General features: G+C 41.4%; 1 protein-coding gene across 2 annotated transcripts in view; it reads right to left on the minus strand.

Moving 5' to 3' along the window:
- Nucleotides 1–19,955, minus strand: part of MYZAP (myocardial zonula adherens protein) — a 584,270-nt gene that overhangs the window by 256,776 nt on the left and 307,539 nt on the right. For both annotated transcript variants that reach the window (XM_069222400.1, XM_069222399.1), the window contains exon 13: nt 14,116–14,216. In XM_069222400.1, coding sequence (XP_069078501.1) covers nt 14,116–14,216 — 101 coding nt within the window. The remainder of the gene's footprint in view (nt 1–14,115; nt 14,217–19,955) is intronic.

Below are 19,955 nucleotides of genomic sequence, written 5' to 3' on the forward strand. Positions count from 1 at the left end.
CTCTCAGCGACCTACCCCTACGAAATGTTAGTGCAGGATTATCACACACAAACTCCTGTAAATCCGGATTAGTTTGAAGGATGTGCCAACTTTTAGTAAGTGCTCATCTCAAATTAAATGTTTGATTGGAGTAGGTCGTAATAAACCTAATCTTCTCCTCAGACGTGTTGTGTCGATGTGTGCGATACAGAGCCTCTGATCTTACTACTCCCTCAACTTTCTTCACAGCCTGTCGAATAGTATTATCGCTATATCCTCTTTCGCTAAATCTTGTACACATGGTCCTGCATTCCTGCTGATACTTCTTATCAGTACTACAGATTTGTCTTGCTCTCAGGAGTTCACCATATGGTATGCTCCTAATCAAATTAGGAGGGTGAGCACTCTTAGCATTTAACAAACTGTTGCCTGCTGTTGCTTTCCTGTAAAGCTTTGTCTGTACCAAGTTGTTTTCAACATTCACTTCAACATCTAGGAACTGGATAGATGTACTGCTATGCTGCTCACTTAACTTAAGATTGTATTGGTTATTGTTTAAAGTTGTCACAAAGTTAAGTGCCGAATCCACATCACCTCTCCAGATGATGAAAATGTCATCTATATATCGGCACCATAACACCACATTGTCATCATAGTTGGCTGTAATAGAGGATACCTGTTCCTCCCACCAACCCATAAATAAATTTGCGTAGCTTGGAGCAAAGCATGTACCCATCGCAGTACCCTGAATCTGCTTGTATATTTGATCATCAAAAAGAAAAAAGTTGTTGGTAAGACAGTACCATATCATGTCACAGATCATTTCAGTATGCATGAGGTATGACAAAGATCTTGCTCTTAAATAATCCTCCCAGCCCAGACCATTCATCATCCTTATAAATTGTGTGGTGTCCTTCACATAGGACGGTAAACATTCCACAAAGGGTCTAAGAAAGAAATCAATGTATCGTGAAGTATTTTCAAGTAATGAACCGATCGCTGATACAATAGGTCTGCCAGGAGGATTTTGTTTGTCTTTATGCAGTTTAGGTAAGAGATCTAGTACTGGGATTTTTGGATGGTCACATTTTAAAAAGAGAAATTCATCCCATTCCAGTAGGCCCTTATCTCTCCAATCTACCAGTTTTCCATAATATTCAAGACTAGACATTTTCAACTCCGCCTGATTAGCATAAGTATAACAGTTATCATCACTCAACTGGCGTATTCCTTCCCCCAAATATTGCATTTTGCTAAGAACAACTACATTGTCCCCCTTGTCAGACTCCCGGATGACAATATCTGGGTCCTTCCTAAGGCTGTCCAGAGCCATTTTTAGTTTTTTAGAAAGATTATCATATTTGACATTCCTTAAGCTGTGTCTCATCTTCTTAAATTGGTTTATCATATCTTTTTCAAATATTTGAATGGCTTCATTCTGAACAGCAGGCAAAAAGATTGATTTCGGTCTAAAAGGGCTAGGACATGACAGCTCAGTATCTATACCCAAATTAAATAAATTTACAAATGGGTCATCATGCGCATCAATATCATCGTCTAATACAGATAGTGTGTGTAACAAGTCGACATCCGAAATACACAATTTACTAATATTGTCAGTTCTTTTCAGACCAGATTCAACTGTTACTTTATTTTTATACCATTTTTTCACTGTTAGTTTTCTTGTAAAGTGAAAAAGATCAATCCGGGTCTGTACATAGTCAAAATTATTGGTAGGACAGAATGATAGTGCAAGGGCTAGGAGACTTTCTTCCTCCTTAGTTAACATTCTGTTGGACAAGATAACTACAGTCAATGTAGGACTTTGCGTGCTCTCGTGGTCATTGCTGTTGTAATAGGAACTTCTTTTCTTTCTTTGTGCCTTCGCTGCACGGTTCCTCTTCCTCTGCCTCTCTGTCCTCGTCCCCTGCCCCTGGGTTGAAAATCCTTCCTCTGTTCGGTCCTTCCTTGATTTAAGAGGCGAAACTGTTTTAAAAAATTAGATCTACTGATACTAGTATCAACCTCCCGATTTTTCTCAGCTGTAATCTCTGGTGCATCCGAGAGATTCCCATCAGATACATCACTTTCCTCTGTTAGTCCCAAATCCATGCCAGAGCTACCAGCATCTCCTACAGGTGTCGGATCCTTATAATCTTCTGTGTACATATGATCGTATTTATGATGGAAGGTAAGAATCCTCCCTGATTGATAGTCTTTGAAGTCACGTATAAATTTCCTCTGTTTTTTCATGGTAATCTCTTCCTCAAATTTGGAGAGTTTTTTGTCCAAATTACCCTTCACTTCCTCAAAAGCATTTTGTGAAACCAGAGTAAGAATGGATTTGATGGTTATATCAATCTCCTCCATGATTTTATCCCGATCCTTCCGTGCATATTTAATCAGAATCCTCATCATGTTAAGAGAGCTAGTCTTAGAATTTTCAGCCCATTCCTCCAGTAATTCGTGGTCAGGATCTACATACGAGGGAATTGTATAGATACGTAAACCTCTTGGGACACGTTCAACCTCAATATACTGTATTGTTGGAGGGATTCAATTTCCCACCATTTTGAAAGTTCTTTCCTCATAAGTTTTTCCAATTTATCATACATAAGTTGTATTTGTAAGACTGAGCCTACACTGGATCCTCCTTGTAAACCATCCTTATCACGAATCTGCTGCTACATGTAACACAGATTTCTGTGTATACTGTCTACGATGTCCATGTGATAAGATATAAGTGGGCAGTACGATTCATAAAGCGAAAAAGAGAATGCTAGAACATGTAAGAGCTGTCCGTAATTTTGATCGCAGCTACCCGGTGGCATGACACTTCCACGAAGTACATCAAGGTGATGAAAAACAACTTACATATTTGGTCTGTGATCAAATCATACTTAACTCACGAGGTGGGGACAGACAGAAATTGTTAAGGATTCTTGAATCAAAATATATTATTAAATTCATGACCCTGTCCCCCAATGGGTTAAATTTAAGTGAAGAGGTGAATACTCATCTTGGTAGCTAAATGATTTTTTACTGATTTTCTACTGACTTTGAGTTTCTTGTGAGCGTCTTTTGAGTAACTAGAGAATTTTTGTATATTAATGTGTTATATATATTTTCATATATTTTGTATTTTCTTTTGGGGGTTTGTGCATTTAATGTATTTAATTTTGGTACAAGACATAAAACACAATGTGAAACGTAAAGTATTTAACATAAGGGGACTTAGTTGACAAATGAGTAAGTGATCACTAGAGGTATTATGGCCTACATAACCGTTACAAGATGGCGTCTATTAGTTTACTCAGTTACATATCTATACCTTGGTTCGAAGTCCTTTCTTTATGTCTAAGTACCTGTATTTATCTTGGTCGTATGCAGTACCCCCCCCACCCGTGAACAAGGCTACGGCTGAAACGCGTTGGGAGGAGGACCATTTTGCCTTTTTTCAATATATTTTTGAAACTGTCAGTCGAGTGTCTTGATTTTCTGTCCTATTGGGTGAGAAAACTTGATTATATATATATATATATATATATATATATATATATATATATATATATATATTTGTGTGTTTTGGCCCCTGAGAATGGGGTCCCCAGGGCCCAAAAGCCCACCCTACGCTGCATCACCAAAGGATGTGCATGGCATGTGGTTGGTAGCCTGAGGCAGGGTTGACTACATGGCCGAAGGCCATATGCAGCATCGGCTTGGGTGCCTGCAGGGGTGTGTGGCTCAGGGCCTGGCTGCAAGCCTCGCCTTGCGGCCAACCCCACACTGCGCACAGCCTTGGTGCAGAGTGTGGTTGGCTGCCTGTGGGTTGGCCCTGCTTCCCACCCCCTACATGCAGTCAACTTCATGCTGCAACTTTGTCTGGAGGGACTGGCCTGTGGTCAGACCCTGTGGCCAAGCTCTCGCCAAGCACAGCTAATCTGCCATGCGTAGTATGAGGTTGACTGCCAGCCATCAGGCACTTTGGTCAAATCCCTGTTGTGCACAGCTGAAGACCCTGCGCAGCATGGGGTTCTCTGCCTGTGGGAGGGCTTTAAGTATGGTAACAAAACATTACTTTATGTTAAAAAAAAAAAAAAAAAAAAGCCCCTAGAAATTCAATGAAAAAACACAAAGGTTAAAGTAACATTATAGGTAGGTGAAATGGATATCACAGCATTCAACCCAGAAGGCCAACCGACCTCCAGAGCTTAAATCTATACTCTTAGCAGAGTGACAGAAGAATGGAACTCTTCTCAACAGGGACATTTTCAATATGTGTTCATAATCTGATTAGTCTGCTGAAACAATGTAGCTTAAAGTCATCTATTTCTCCTAGGTACAAAAAACCAGTTTCTAAGCATGAAGTCTCTGAGCTGAAGATAAGAAGGAAGGTCCCTACACAGTGGTCATGAACTTAAACATTTGAAAACTCCTTTACACATTTTCTTTTTGGTAGGAATGCTTCTCCAGATTCAACTTTAGTGCTGCATCCCTTCCAAACAACTAGGTAAGGTTTATAGGTATTATGTTAAGCTTTACAATGGTACTGGCTCAGACGTTTAAAAATAAGGCAAATTTAACTTTGGGAACGGAGGAGTTTTATTGAAAGAGTGTCTTCTGATACATTGGTGCAGTTCTGCCATGTGTGACCCATTTAAAAAAGGTTTCTGGTGCCTCCTCCCACCCCATGCATATCTTCAATAGCCATCATGGTGAACGATTCATAATTCCACGTTTTCCTCCTTCTAGTATGGTGGGAGCCTCCCTCTCTAGAAGACTTTCATCCATCTTCTGGGTTGATATGGTAGTGTCCCTTTGTGCAGTTGTAGTAGTCCGGAACAGAACAAGTTTAGGTTTCATTTTGGTCTGCATCTGATAGGTGTTCAACTGAAGTCCTTCCTCCAATCTGCTGGATAGCAAACATAACAATTTAGTTCATTCATGTGAATTGTAGGACATAAAATACAATTTGTCTTTAGGTGTGTTCTAACAAATCAAGTTTATTATGCATCAGAGTTCAGCTTGTGGGATTTATTAGTTGCTGGAGTGGATAAAAAGTACCAAGAAGTCTTATGCACCTTATTTAAAAGTGGTAAATGATGGCATGTTCTTAAGCAGGCAACTACATAGCTCGTCGTATTGCATAGTATGGATGTGTGGGCCTTTCCTACCCACAAAGTTTAAGGAGGCTCTCTGACATGAGGGTTCTGTTGGACATGTACTGAACAAATTTGTTATGAAGGTTTGGCCTTTCACGACACGTTAGATGATTTAAAATTCTATTTTGCTATACTCAAAGGAAACCATTCAGAAGTCTTTGCAAATGGGCTGCTCTGTACTTTCTGAAAATCCCTGCAGTGAATCTGGCGGCACTGTGCTTAGCTTTTTGGTGTAATATCAAACAGCATTCTGAGAGAGTGGAGTATAGTTATTTTGCAAAGTCAAGATCGTCATTAATCAAGGTGCCAACGACTGGCATGGAGCTCTATGGGAGGTGGGAGGGAGAGGAACAGGAGCTTCTTCCAGCCTGTTACAGTTAGCACAAAGTTTCCTTTGCTTTGATGGCTCTTGATTGACATAGGTCCAAACTTGGCTGAAGCGTGGTGTAATTACGTGGGTGAGTTGCCATATGCCCATGGTATCACAGGAGCACTTTCCTATTGAGGTTTCTCAGCCCAACTACTCTTTCAATGTAGATTTAGATAGCACTGTGTAGACTCATAAATACATGTTTTGATTGTTGAGTATGTTTATGAAAGCAGCATGTGGAATTGCTTAATGGTTTGGAAGAAATTTCATGGACTACTCAAATAATTGGGCTGCTTTTGATCCATAGTTTCTTTGTTGTGAAGATGGATTTTTATTTTTACAATGTGTGGCTGGGTTTTTATGTGATGCTGTGAAGTGAATCTACTGTTTCATTTCTTTCGTGACAAGACTTGGAGGACCCAGTTACCATGTGGATGAACTGAATCCCAGTTTCACTACTACTCCCATAAAAGAATAAAAGTGGGCTCCATTTTATCAATTGTTACCAATACTGTGTCTTCTGACTTTATATTCAGCCAGCTGAAAATCTGAAGGATCCTGGATGAAGGAAAATTGGGAGAAAATAGCATATAAAAAGTTAGAAAAAGCCAGCGATGTACAATTAACCTTGGTGGTGCTGTTGCTGGAGAAAGCTGCAAATGAATAATATTAGTAAAATAGCTGAATATCCACAGCTCTCGCTACCTGCTCTGTGTACAACCTGCAGTTTTTAATCTCGCTGTAACCGACAAAGCCTTCAATTTTTCAATCTTTTATATGAGTACCACTCTGTTAGATAATAGTAATGTATAATTGGGGGAGGGGTTTTTCTCAACATGCAAGTTAAGGTCTGTCAAAGATTTGTGACAAGTTTTACTTTCTGAAGGAAAGACTGTGAATTCATAAAGAGCAAAGACTACTATATTTCTACAAAGGTAGAAGTAAACCAATGTAAGTGTAGAGTTACAAAAGGTACACAGGAGAAAGATTTCTCAATTTTCCACACTGAAAGACATTTCTCCGATACCCCAGCATTAGTTTTTTGTATCCTCACCCATGAGTAGTGAACAGCCCTCCTCCAGCCTCCATGCCTGTATCTTCCTCCTTCAGCCAGATACTTTCCCCTCATCTGCTAGTAGAACCTCAGTAGTAAAACCTTTTTTAGCCTATGGTGGGGCCCTCCTCAATGTCAATCTCTCCCATGGCCATGTCCATGACAGGATATCTCTGACTAACAAACATAATGCATGCTTGTCTCAGTCTTCATTCCTACTGCAGTTCCAACTGCCTGTTTTTCAATGCTCACCCTTGCTTTACTATCAGTTATTTTTTCTTTTCAATTTTCTTCTTCACATTTTCCCATTACACATTTCTGCTTTACTACATTTTTAATTCCTATGGCCCTACTCTTTTCTCTATTCTTTATATTTGTTCTCTCCTCTTTTGCTTTCTTCCCTCTTCCCATTACCTCTACCCCTTCTCTTCTTTCAGTAACTTCATTGGTATTTTAGCGCAGTTTGTACAAATGCAGTGGGAACAATGAAAGCCAAAGTCCAATATGGAGATCATATGTGACTATCTTAAATTGTCTTTGTGATGCCCGATATTTGAGGAATTAATAATGCCACTTGTTTTACCCATCCATGTTCAAGGCATTCCCTGAATTGCAAGTGGTTTGGTTCTGCCTTTATGCATGGCTCTATAGTCAGTCAATAATTGTAAAGGCCATGGACTCTGCATTCCCAAGGATTTATAGAGTGGGTTAAATTTCTAAAGAGTATATTTCATCTGATGTGTATATATTGTGTGCAGTTTCCTGAAAGCGGGATCACAATTTTTGAAGAGATCTTTGCCAACTGCCCCAGCGGTCTCAGTAGATTTACAGTAGTACATCATGTACGTCAATGGAGTGTCCTTAATAGAGTAGGCATTAATGAGGGCCAGACATTTGGGGGGAAAGTTGGGTTAGGAAGCGTCAATGTATTAGGTGGTTCACAGTACTTACTAGAATACTGATAGGTAGTATATGAGGTGTGTTGAATTTGTGTCACTTGACTGAATATTTGTAGAGAGGAATTCAGATTTAGGTCAATTCAATGGAGTCACTGCCACAGGAAAAATGTTGATATGGAGTTTACCACTACTTTGGTGAAGCCAGGCGGAATGGGGAAAGAAGTTCTGGAATAGAAGCTTTTAGTGATTGCGAGTGGTTAACTGTGACAAAGATGTGGTTTATTTTGTGAGTATGCAGCACTTTGACCCATGGATGTCGAATAAGGTCTCTTTAAACAATGATTCGGTTTGGCTTCGGCCTCAATTATGATTGTTTTACTGCTACTCTTTAAGTTAATAATTGTAGGTGTTCAGATAGAACCCATGTAAAGGGCCGTGTTCAGCCTGTCCTTTTCATGAATTTCCAAGCTCTTAAGTATCATCAGATCTGTCTGGAACATTTTGTGAAAGAATAATTAAATGTTATTGCTTTAACTATCTTCAGCCTTGTAGTCACAACTCTAAGAGTCTTGAGGTTGTTGGGTAAATGATAAGACAAGCTCACCAGGAGACCCACTTAAGATGGCGTTATGTAGAGAATTTCCAAGGATGTTCCAGTAGTGTTGACAGGGGTTAAGCCAGAGGGAGCTTTGGGTATCAGCAGGAGTTTGGCATAGTGGCTCTGGGCCCTTAGAGCATAACTATGCTAGGAGATAGAAAGAGGAGATTAAAGTGACACTTAAGTGTGACTCAATTATCAAATCCTGATGGCTGCTTTGTTCATATGTAATACTGTGTAATGGCTTTAAATTTATATACATATATAATAGTAATCTCTGACACCCCAATATTAGTGCACATGCACACATGGATGTAAAAATGCATGCACACAAACATTAACTTGTACATAAGCAACCATACATGTATTAGTCAACATAACATTTGAGGGACTTTGGGTGAAGATGTAGCTATATTGGGTTGGACACTCTGCCTTTGGCATGGTAAGAACTGTCATTTTACCTCATCAACATATGCCAATAATTATGTTCAAACAGGTATAAGTTTCTTTTTGGTTACTAAAGTGTGTCAAAGGCATTTATAAGAAGGATGAGTAATCACAGTAGTGTTGAGTGAACTGAGGCGGCATGATGAATAAAAGGCAGCTAACGTAAAGACTGTGGATCCTTGGGTTGAGGGAAACAGTTTAGAAACTGGAGGGATAAGAGACGGAGATGGTGAGGGAAAACATCCTGCAGACATGAGCCATGGAGTGAGGGAAGGTGATCAATACAGCACAGGGTGGAGACTGTAGAGGTGAGAAATGATGAGCATCCAGAAGCTATATACTCAGGGAGGTTGTGGTAGACAGGACAAGGGACTGGGTAGCAGGACCCAGCCTCAAGGACTTGGCCTGCTGGAAAGCACATGGTCATGATCAATGTGGAGGAAGAGGCATGCCAGTCCACCCTCTGTCTGCTATTTCCATGATGGAAATTTCCCATTATTCAGTTTCAGCAATTTCTTCGGAAGCTGTGACTTCACGCAATATTAATAATAGGTCAACATAGGCAGGTTTAAGAAGGTTCAGTGAAAGGAGGGATTAACTTGATGACTATGATTCACACTTACAAAATGTCCTATCAGGGAGCCATCTCATTATTATGAAATTATATTTTATTTTCACCAGTGTGAGCTTCATACCTAGAAGTTCAACACTTACATAGGTGATGTTTAAAGGCACAACATCAACCATCATTATTCCGATAAGGATCTCTAAATTCAACTGACTCACTTTCCTTTGCATGCTCTCTAGTTATCTTTCAGTTCTTACTATAGTAAAGGCTAAATAATGTAAGTGGGCAAGTGTGTCAGGGGGTTATCTATTTTCTTATCCAGGATGGTGCAGTGATATCACTATACATTTCGAAAACAGACAAGGCCACTGAAGCCAGACCTCCCCATATAGAAATAATACTAATTACTAATGTTTACAAATTGCACTTTCTATCACTATTTCATCAATTCAAAATCAGGAGCTACTAATACCCAACACAATGGTACTCATTGTAACAGCTTTAGTCGGATGAAAGGCTATCTGCCAAACAAGAACTGTGGGTTACACACAGATCTTTGTTATGGGCTATATAGAATGTTCTACCTTTTCAGGGAGGTGAAGGTTCAATGTTGGTATGTCCCTGTCAGCAGCACCAGCACAGAGGCCAACCACCTAGCAATTGTATCATGGCATGACCCAAACAGTATCAGCTTAAATGTTTAAGTACCCATTTTATAGAATGCACCAGGCAAGCAGAAAAATACCTCCCCTAGAACATGCACCATAATTTACACCAGACAAGCAGCACCCTCTTCACTCACCTTCAGTACTAGCACCATTGAAGGTTGCCAGCAATTACACCTCACTTGATCCCCAAACCCCCAAAGGCTAGCAATGTGATATATTTCTTGCAGTAGCAGTTTACAGGCCCCACCCATTTAATTGTCATTGCATGTACCCAGCAGCACTGACTTACCTTTTTCTCAGTCCCACCACAAAGGCGTGTTCCCAGCAGAAGCTGTTTCTTGGTAGCAGTATACGTTTTGGCATGATCCTAGAGGCACCAGCTTAATTGCACCCAGTACCAGCAGCATGTAGTAGGCAAGAACCACCAGCTCCCAATTCCACCTTCCATGCCAGAATCATGATACGTTTCAGCAGCACCACACATTGATGGTGCCAGACCTTCTTCTCAATGGAGGAAAGTAATGTACTGAGGCATAAAGTAGGAGTCTCAGTAGTTAACACGTTATCAACAATAGAAGTAGGTTGGTAGAACCCACTGGTCTTACACTAATTTTCTCTGAAATGCCAATGTTTAACTTATTACAGCAGATTCACAATTGGTGACACAGTTCAAGCACTCATTTTGGAGAAAAGATGTCAATGGAAAATCCTTCCAGTTTGAACCAATTGAAAAACAGAAACAGATATGAAGAGTACAAATAACCAAACTAAACCTTGATGAATTTGCTTAAATTGAGAGATGCATTCAAGGTGGTTTATAGAACGGTTGATTAAATTAACAGATGAAAAATATATACCTTGACATTCAGCCTAAAAGAGGTACATTATATTTCAAATGTATAGCCTTGTTACTTCAAAAGGTCATTTATTGCAAGCCATATTGTGGTAAAGGTTATGTATCAACATCTATTTCATTATAAATAAAGTTATGTAAGAATATTAGTTCTGAACTGATTAGAAAAGTGGCAATCTGAGTGTCATCAGGGGCGTTGCATGAACGACCTTTGGGACAGCAGTTCCCGCTCCACCTCCATAGGGCAAACGTTCAGTTTATTTCCTATTGTGCCTGTGTATCTCTCTCTGCAGCAAACTAAAACACGGCCATATGGCGCAGATCAGCATTTTATGATCCCTTCATGTTCCACTGTAGTTTTCTATTATGAACAACCAAGAGGGAGTCAGCGGGGACTGGTTAAGAAGGCCCCAGTATGACTCCTCAACCCAGGAACATCATCACAGCTGCACCCCTATGCTCCCCCTGTCAAACTACTGAAGTTCTAAACTGTGAGCTTGGAGACACTGCTACATCCAGCCCAGTTTTGTTGAAATTATTTGTGGTTTTCCACGCTCTAGCAAAGAATCATTAAGGGGCTCCAGCATGCTGGGAATGCTCTAGTGGCAAGAGTGCCATAAATAAGAGCAACAGTAACAATGCCTACTTGTGTTTCTACTTGGTGCATACGTTTCATCCATGAACAGCAATCAAAACATAGTAATCCCAGGCTCTACTCTTAAGGTGGGAAAGTCAGAGGAAATGTGGGGTGTCATGACCCAGTAAAATATCTCTCTCCATTGACAGCACACACACTCTATGCTTAATCATCTCCAAGCCGCTTCAGTCCCAAAGAAGCAGCTACATCCCTATTTGTGGATGCTGGGCAGCTCAGAACATAAGGATAATATGCACACCTAAGGTACAAGCTTCCCCTTATGCACATTCTCTCTTTATAGAAAAATGGGCAACGCCTGCTTAGACCCATGGAGAGTAACAACAAAACAGAGAATCATGACTAAGGGTGAATAACCACTCCTCTGTTATTATGAGATCTCTGTGAATCCACACTCTTGCTTAGAACATACCAGGCCAGAGAAAAGAATGTAAAGCAAACATTTGTCACTGCAAAAACATGATCGCACTAGGCGATGCACTACATTTGATGTAAAGAAGATACATTTTAGAGAAAGGAAGGATTATTGAAAATCTCAATGCTCTCTGCATACCCAAGGATTGCAACATAATTTAGTCAAGAAAACAGAACGAGCAAGATATTACAAGGGTTTTGATTAATAGGTATATTCTAACACCTGATATGCAAACTACCAAAAAATATTACATACGTAATGTTTTCCACAAATTGACTCCAAAGCACAACGTGTGCAAACAATGTACACATTTTGGCCCTTAACATCAATTTCTCCTGTACCTTTTTTCTTTATACTATTTTGGCCAATGAAACTCAGCTACCCATAAGGCTTCCCTGGCCTGCTAACTTACTTGAATTGCAGTCTGTTTTCCATTAAAAACGTCTGCCAGACTCAATTCCACCTCTGCACTTTATGAAATCATGTACATTTATGACCTGTTCCTTACCCCCTCATTCTCTTTCAAAAAGGGCCACACTTTCAATTTTGATATGTTCATTACAAAACACTCAACCACTGGCCTGCAAAAGCTGCACCTCATTCTATTTAGCCTTGTTAATCACCTTCCTATTGTACTTAACCATCTAAACTACTCACAAACTACTGGTGCAAAGAAATGTAGTGAACTACATCCTGAGAACCTATTACTGCCCACCACACTTCATGCCTCACAGATGCTGACAAATTCAGATCCACACTATAATTTGCAGCATCCTGCTTTAAGCCTTACCTGACACACCCCAAATCCAATCTGATGCAAATAGAGCCATTTTAAAACGACTGTAGTTTGCTAAATCAGATCTTAAGCAATGAAGGACTTTGACTTTCAGAGATGGTTTCACAACGTATGAAAATGCTCTTGGCACTACCAAAAAGGTATGACATCTATCCAGAGGCCACTGTATTTGACCAAGTTGAGGAAACTCTTTGACACCCCCAATGTTCTGATGCCTGAATTCATCAATTTCTCTAGCTAGTCAATTAAATAGCTCTGCATTGCCAAAAATGAATTTTTTAACAAAGCAGAACTGAAAATCTAGATGAACATTATCTCTTACTTGGAAAAGCTACACTTATCTTAGTTTAGACATGTATTACACAAGACGCCACCTAATGTCTATAAGCACATCTCAGTAGAACAATTCAAACACAACTCACTGACTCTTCACCAATCCTAGTTTCCCAAGGGTACCTCATTGTTAAGTGAACTAAAAAAAAATCAGTAATTAAAAGCCTCAACTCCAATACCCCAACACCCTAACGGAATTAATCCTAACCTTGTGTTTTAGCTAACATTATCAGGACCCTATACCTTAGCCAACCATAGTGATAAAATATATAAGGACTTCTTCCCACCTCTCTGCTTTTTAAATACATCCAAATTTGTAGTGAGTGTTCCAGTATCCCACACGTAAAGCTACTCTGTACTTCTAACGTAATTTCAAAGTCACCACACACTGATTCAACCATTATATTTTCTTTTGGAGGAGTCCGAGTGAAGGCTCCAATGTCCTCCCTCCTTTAGTCAGATCCACCATTGAAATTCCTCTGGTATCTCCACGTCAGAGATCTTTCCTCAACAATTTCACTATGGTAGCTCAGGGAATAATGTGAAAATTTGCTGAGGACTCATATTTGTCCTGGCCAGGACAATAGCCTTTTGCCATCTGGAAAGGGTGCAGGAGTAAATACCTTTGTCTTAATGCTAAAGAGTTTTGTGCCCAATGTTCATCGACTTCATCAGTGTACAGAACTTTTCCCATATGTGTGCAGAGGTGTGTTTTAGCATGAAAACAGCACATCTCAACCACACCTTTAAACTTCGTCATCATAAGTATTAAGGCCTCGGTTCTGGAACACCATACATAATTGGCTTCCTACCTTGGCTCCTCCTTATATTTGCTGAGCTACATTTACATTTTATGTGACAGTTTAAGAGTAATAATTTTGTGAGAGGCAGCCAAAGTGTAGAGGGACTGTCTCACAAAGTGTTAGCACAGTACTAACACATAAGTGATATTTCACTGAACATCAGACACCTTTAGAGTCACGACTACCCGTTGCAAAGTATTTTCTGTGAATGGAAGATCAAATATTATTTTAAAAAGTAGCATCTAATCTTAATAAATTACTACACTTGGATTAATAACCGTGTTTAATTTAAAACTTGTCATTTGCGTGTGACCAATATGGGCTATAAAGGCATATTTTATAATTTGAAACCTTAGCCAGTGTTTTTACGCAGATATTTAATTCTGATCACTCTAAAGTTGCACTGCAACAGAGAGAACAGGTTACGATCCAAATAATTAAGACTTCTCAATATCGACTAAACAACATGCAGTTGGGATTTGCCATATTAAGCATTTAGCAGGATTTACATCTACCTGGATGGAAAATCACAGGATATTCCAATGTCTCTGGTTTCCACGTCAGTCTTTGCCTGTGTATCTTTTAAAAAGTCCATTTTGTCCTGCAATTCTTTATTCTGAAAAGCAAAGATCGTAGGGCATGGTTAATACAATCACATTCAATAAATTGACATACATTTTCAGCATGTGATTTATGACCTTGTCAGGGGTATGAAGCTCTATTAAAATGTGATAATACAATACAATATATTAGATGGATCTTTAGACAGTACCAGTTTCATAAAAAAAGACCTACACAATCACAAATGCTTTATATATGTGGGCCACACTCCCTTTAATGACTAGGCCTTCATTTTCCCTATTGGTTTCATAGGGCCAGAGATACAAAGCATTGTGAATCGGTAAGCAGTCACAAATTGCTTACCAAACACAATGTATGACAGTCATTTGCACTATTTTTTTGTGACAAGGAAGAGACAGGAAAGGATTTTTAGACTCCGAATAACTCTATTCCAACTGAGAATTTAAACATACGGGCTAAGTAACACTGTAATTTTGGAGCTCATAGCCGATTTAAAACCACAGCTTGAGAGTAATACTCTACCTAGTAATTGTATCCCCACCCATGTGGAGGTTTTATGTTCTTTGCACCTCTTAGTCAAAGATAGTTACCAAGGTGTAATAGTTGCAGCTGGTGGGGTGAAACAGAGTGCTCTACCTCAATCTTTTTCTGCATTCCTGGATTTTATGCGAGTGCGCATAACTGCTCACATTTACTTTCCTCGCACTGCACATGAAGTACTGAATGCATTTTTATAGGATTGCTAATTTTCCACACGATTGGTTGTTTTAGATGGTACCCATGTACCAATCTGCTCACCGTCTGCTACTGAATATCTATTCTGCAACCAGAAAAATACACATTCATTAAACATGCAAATGGTGTGTGATGCTAAAAATATGACTACGGATATTGTAGCATGTTTTCTAGCGAGCATCTATGACTCATTTATGTTTAAACACAGTGGCATCACACAAGGCTACAAAGAAGAAATTATGAAGATATTTATAGTGTAAAATGTCCTTAACTTTATACATTTGTACCACATAAATTTGCAGTATGATGTGCTAATATGTACATTGATGCTGTAGGTGATAGTGCTTACACCATACACCCATGGATAAGGGCTTCTTATCTGAACCCTTCTACATGGATTGAGCATTGTTACAATGTTGTAAGTAGAAGAACAAGATGCATCATAGCTTACATTTGGACTTATTAAAAAAAAGCTGATTCTGATGTTTCTATAATAGCCAGTCCCTCGGACTAACCCCCTGTAATCACCCAACCCCGCACCACTCACAACCTTGGGCTGTGTGTGGCAGGGGTAGCTTGCGGCCTACCCCACGACATTCACAAAGTGCTTCTTTGTTTGGTGGAGATGGCATCATATTCCTGTGTATCAAAAACGGTGGGAAACGTGCTGGGAGTTGTTTTTAGTAAGCTGTCCATCTTTCTGGGAAAATGGGAGGAGGGGTGGGAGACGCTGCATATCACTAATGTATATGGGGCACAGCCAAAAGAGAGGGGCTTCTAGGATGCTCTACATACTTGTAGATTTTAAAAGGGATAACACAATCTCTGGTCTCAGACGACAAGAAAGAACCCATTCGTCAAAATCACTACATGATGTATTGTGCTAAAAAAAGCAAAGATGCAAACACCCCCATCAAGAATTCCAGATACATTTTCACAGTGGCAATGCAGAGACAACACACTTGCTTTGCCTTCACCTTGCGCAATAAATAAGGATGATTAGTACTTTACAAAAGTGAAGCTTCAACTTGGGCACCTGCTTTGTTTTATATCTATAAGTGATTCCTGTTGAGGTTTACTTTTTGTGAAATGCGCATCATGCCAATATGAATGCTGCCCTGCTTATTTATCTCAGATTCTCTCAGGAAAGAGCGGGACGAGGGTGTGTGTGTGTGTGTGTGTGTGTGTGTGTGTGTGTGAGTTTGCATATTTATAAAACACAAATTCTCTGTGTCTTGCGTTTGCCACGTGAAGATAATGTAGCTCCTAAATTCCCACTAACAACACTGCTATGACTGTTTATACTGTCTGTGGCAGATATGCTGCTGACACTTGATTCATCCGCACTTTCAGCACCTACTACTTGAGTGCTATTTGCAATTTGTGAGGTTTGCAATGTTTGTACAGCATTTATAATTTGAATGAGGCCTTGAGCTACATCTCTGCTGTAGAGACACTTTTCAACTTGCAGACTATGCATGCATATATGATACCTTTGACTCATGTTATCCTGATTTAATCCAATACATAGGGGGTGATTCTGACCCCGGCGGTCAAGGACCGCCGGGGCCAGGGTCGGCGGGAGCACCGCCAACAGGCTGGCGGTGCCCCGCAGGGCATTCTGACCGCGGCGGTTTGGCCGCGGTCAGAACAGGAAAACCGGCGGTCTCTCGCCGGTTTTCCGCTGCCCTCATGAATCCTCCATGGCGGCGCAGCTTGCTGCGCCGCCATGGGGATTCAGACACCCCATACCGCCATCCTGTTCCTGGCGGTTCGCCCGCCAGGAACAGGATGGCGGTATGGGGTGTCGTGGGGCCCCTGGGGACCCCTGCAGTGCCCATGCCAATGGCATGGGCACTGCAGGGGCCCCCGTAAGAGGGCCCCACAAAGAATTTCAGTGTCTGCTTAGCAGACACTGAAATTTGCGACGGGTGCAACTGCACCCGTCGCACCTTCCCACTCCGCCGGCTCCATTCGGAGCCGGCTTCCTCGTGGGAAGGGGGTTTCCCGCTGGGCTGGTGGGCGGCCTTCTGGCGGTCGCCCGCCAGCCCAGCGGGAAACACAGAATAACCGCAGCGGTCTTCTGACCGCGGTGCGGTATTCTGGAGGGGGGAACTCTGGCGGGCGGCCTCCGCCGCCCGCCAGAGTTAGAATGACCCCCTTAGAGTCTTCATTGAATCTGACAAAGTATCAAGTTTTTCATTCATGGCTATCTGGTTTCAAAACCAATCATTCCAATGTTCTAATTGATACAATATCAACAACAATATAATGTAAGCAAGTCTATGTAAATGTTCAGACCAGATGTGTTCAGAATACACATCAGATAAATAGTATGAACACCTAATGGATGATTGAATAGATGATGGTTCTCAAATAGTGCACAGATACGCGGAGAGTGTCCAGACGCTTAACAGACTGGGTAAAGAATGACAACCATCTACTTAACGTACTGTAAACAAAATCGTTTTCAAAGCTTTTTGAAAATAAGATTCAGTCTATATATTCTGAAGCTTGAGTTGAATATGATTCCAAGCTTGCACAGCAATAGAGGCAAAGGAGGAACTGCCTCTCCCTGACCATTTAAATTGAGGCGCTACAATGAGAGCATCAGTGGAACAAACTTCTCTTGACAGGCGGTAAGGTTGAAGCCTCTCAGTAAGGTACCGGGGTCCTGTCTCATCAAAAACATGGTGGACCAATACGAGCGATTTAAACACAATTATGTTTATAACCAGCAGCAACTGTAGCTCCACCAAAAAGGTGGCATTAGAAGTCATAATTAGAATAAGAGTCATGCATCTGTGTTCTGAACCACTTGTGGGTGCTTAATGAGGTAGTCCAAGAGGCCAAGATAAAGCACAATGGCATAATCTAGTCTGGGCATGACTAAGGATTGAATTACCAATCTCTGGACTTCATGTGCTAGTAGATGTAAAAACATTTTTTAACGTGCTCATAATCGCAACACAAGATCTGACCATAGAAGATACCCAAGATGGGAATGAGAGTTGATGGTCAAATTGAAATCCCAGATTCCTAGCCACTGTGGCTGGAGAGAGGGGGCAGAGGTAGCTCACTTGGCTAACAGCAATCCCACCAGGGCTGGGCCAAACAATAGAACTTTCATTCTATTCAGGTTGCACTGCAAATTATTGGCACTCATCCAAATCATGACTGCACGCATACAAGTTGAGAAAGATTATATCATACGAAAGTAGCAGCAGAGTGTGATCCACATGGGAAATTGTCCTAATGCCAAAAGATTCCTCTAATGCAGCCAAAGGGGGCATATAGATATGGCAGAAAGCTGGATCTGTATATACTCAAAATGAGATATAGGATTCCAGGGGTTCCCCAAGAGGCTTGACAGAGGCAATAATAGAAAATACTAATGCTCTATTTGTGGTAGTGTGGTCGAGCAGTTAGGCTTATCAGAGGGAAGTGTTAAGCATTTGTTATACACACACAAGCATTAAATGAAAACACACACTCATTGAGTTAACTCCAGGCCAATAGGTTTTTATATAGAAAAATATTCTTCAGGTCATTTATTCTTAGAACCACAAGATTCATTTAGCAGCTTAGTACATCAAATGAAAGGTACTTTGCATAGTAATTCTTATGACTTTGATTAGAATCAATTTTGTACACAGTTTTCTTTAAAATGGTAAAAAGCTATTTTAAAAGTGGACACTGCAATTTTCAACAGTACCTGGGGGAGGTAAGTGAACTACAATTTCTGAGGTAAGTACCACAGTTACAGGTTCAGTCTCTGGGGCATAGGTAGCCCACCGTTGGGGGTTCAAGGTAACCACAAACACCCAGCACCAGCAACACAGGGCCGGTCGGGTGCAGAGGTCAAACAGGAGCCAAAATAACGTGGGTGCATGTGGAGACAGGGGGTACTCTGGTTGCAGTCTGCTTGCAGGTAAGTACCCACTTTGTCAGAGGGAGGACCAGGGAAGTTTGGAGGAGTACTGGAGGGGCCCCAAGTAGGCACAAAAAACACACTCTCAGCAGCATGGGGGAGGCCGGGTGCAGTGTGCAAACAGGGTGTCGGATTCTCAATATAACTCTATGGAAGGACCCGGGGATCACTTAGGCGCTGCAGGCAGGGCACGGGGGCCTCTCGGGCAAGCCACCGACTGGGCAAGGGTGAAGGCCTGCTGGTCATTGCTGCACCAGTGGTCGGTTTCTCACGGGCCTGGGGGCTGCATGTGCACTGCTTCTCCAGGCGTCGGATATCTTCATCCCGGGCAGTCGCGGTTAGGGGGGCCCTCGGGATTCCCTCTGCAGGCGTCATCGTGGGGGTGCAAAGAGGTCAGCCCAGGGTGGACACGTCATTGGAGTTGCCTGGGGGTCCTCTCTGGGTAGTTGGTTTCTCTGGACATGGGCCAGGGCGTCAGGTGCAGAGTAGTTGGACTCATGCTTCTGGAGTGAGTTGAGAGTCCCTTTAAAGTTGGTTGCTTGGTCTTTTCTTTGGACATGTTCACTGTCCATGGGAGTTTCTTGGTCCTCAGTGAGGCAGGCAGTCCCCTGGAGGCTTTTCAGGGGTTTTGGGCCTGCAAGTTGACTTGCTTCTTTTCTTGCAGCTTTCCGAAGTAGGAGACGGGCCGGTAGGGCTGGGGCTGAGTCAGTTTGTTAAATCACTAGGGGCCAGATGTAGGAAGCCTTTTGCACGTCGCAAACTGCAAAAAATGCAATTTGCAATGCGCAAAAGGCTTAACGCGATGCACAACCTCGAATTGCGGGTCGGTACCGACTCGCAATTTGAGGCTGCGACTCACAAATAGGAAGGGGTGTTCCCTTCCTATTTGCGACCGCATCGCCATGCTGAGTTGGTTTGTGACCGCGAATGCGGTCGCAAACCAACTCGCAGTTACCATCCACTTCAAGTGGATGGTAACACATTCGCAAAAGGGTAGGGGTCCCCATGGGACCCCTTCCCTTTTGTGAATGCCAAAAAAATTTTTTTTTTCAGAGCAGGCAGTGGTCCTATGGACCACTGCCTACTCTGAAAAAACCAAAACTAAAT

This window comes from Pleurodeles waltl, chromosome 3_1, assembly GCF_031143425.1.
Source record: "Pleurodeles waltl isolate 20211129_DDA chromosome 3_1, aPleWal1.hap1.20221129, whole genome shotgun sequence".
NCBI classification, from domain to species: Eukaryota; Metazoa; Chordata; class Amphibia; order Caudata; family Salamandridae; genus Pleurodeles; species Pleurodeles waltl.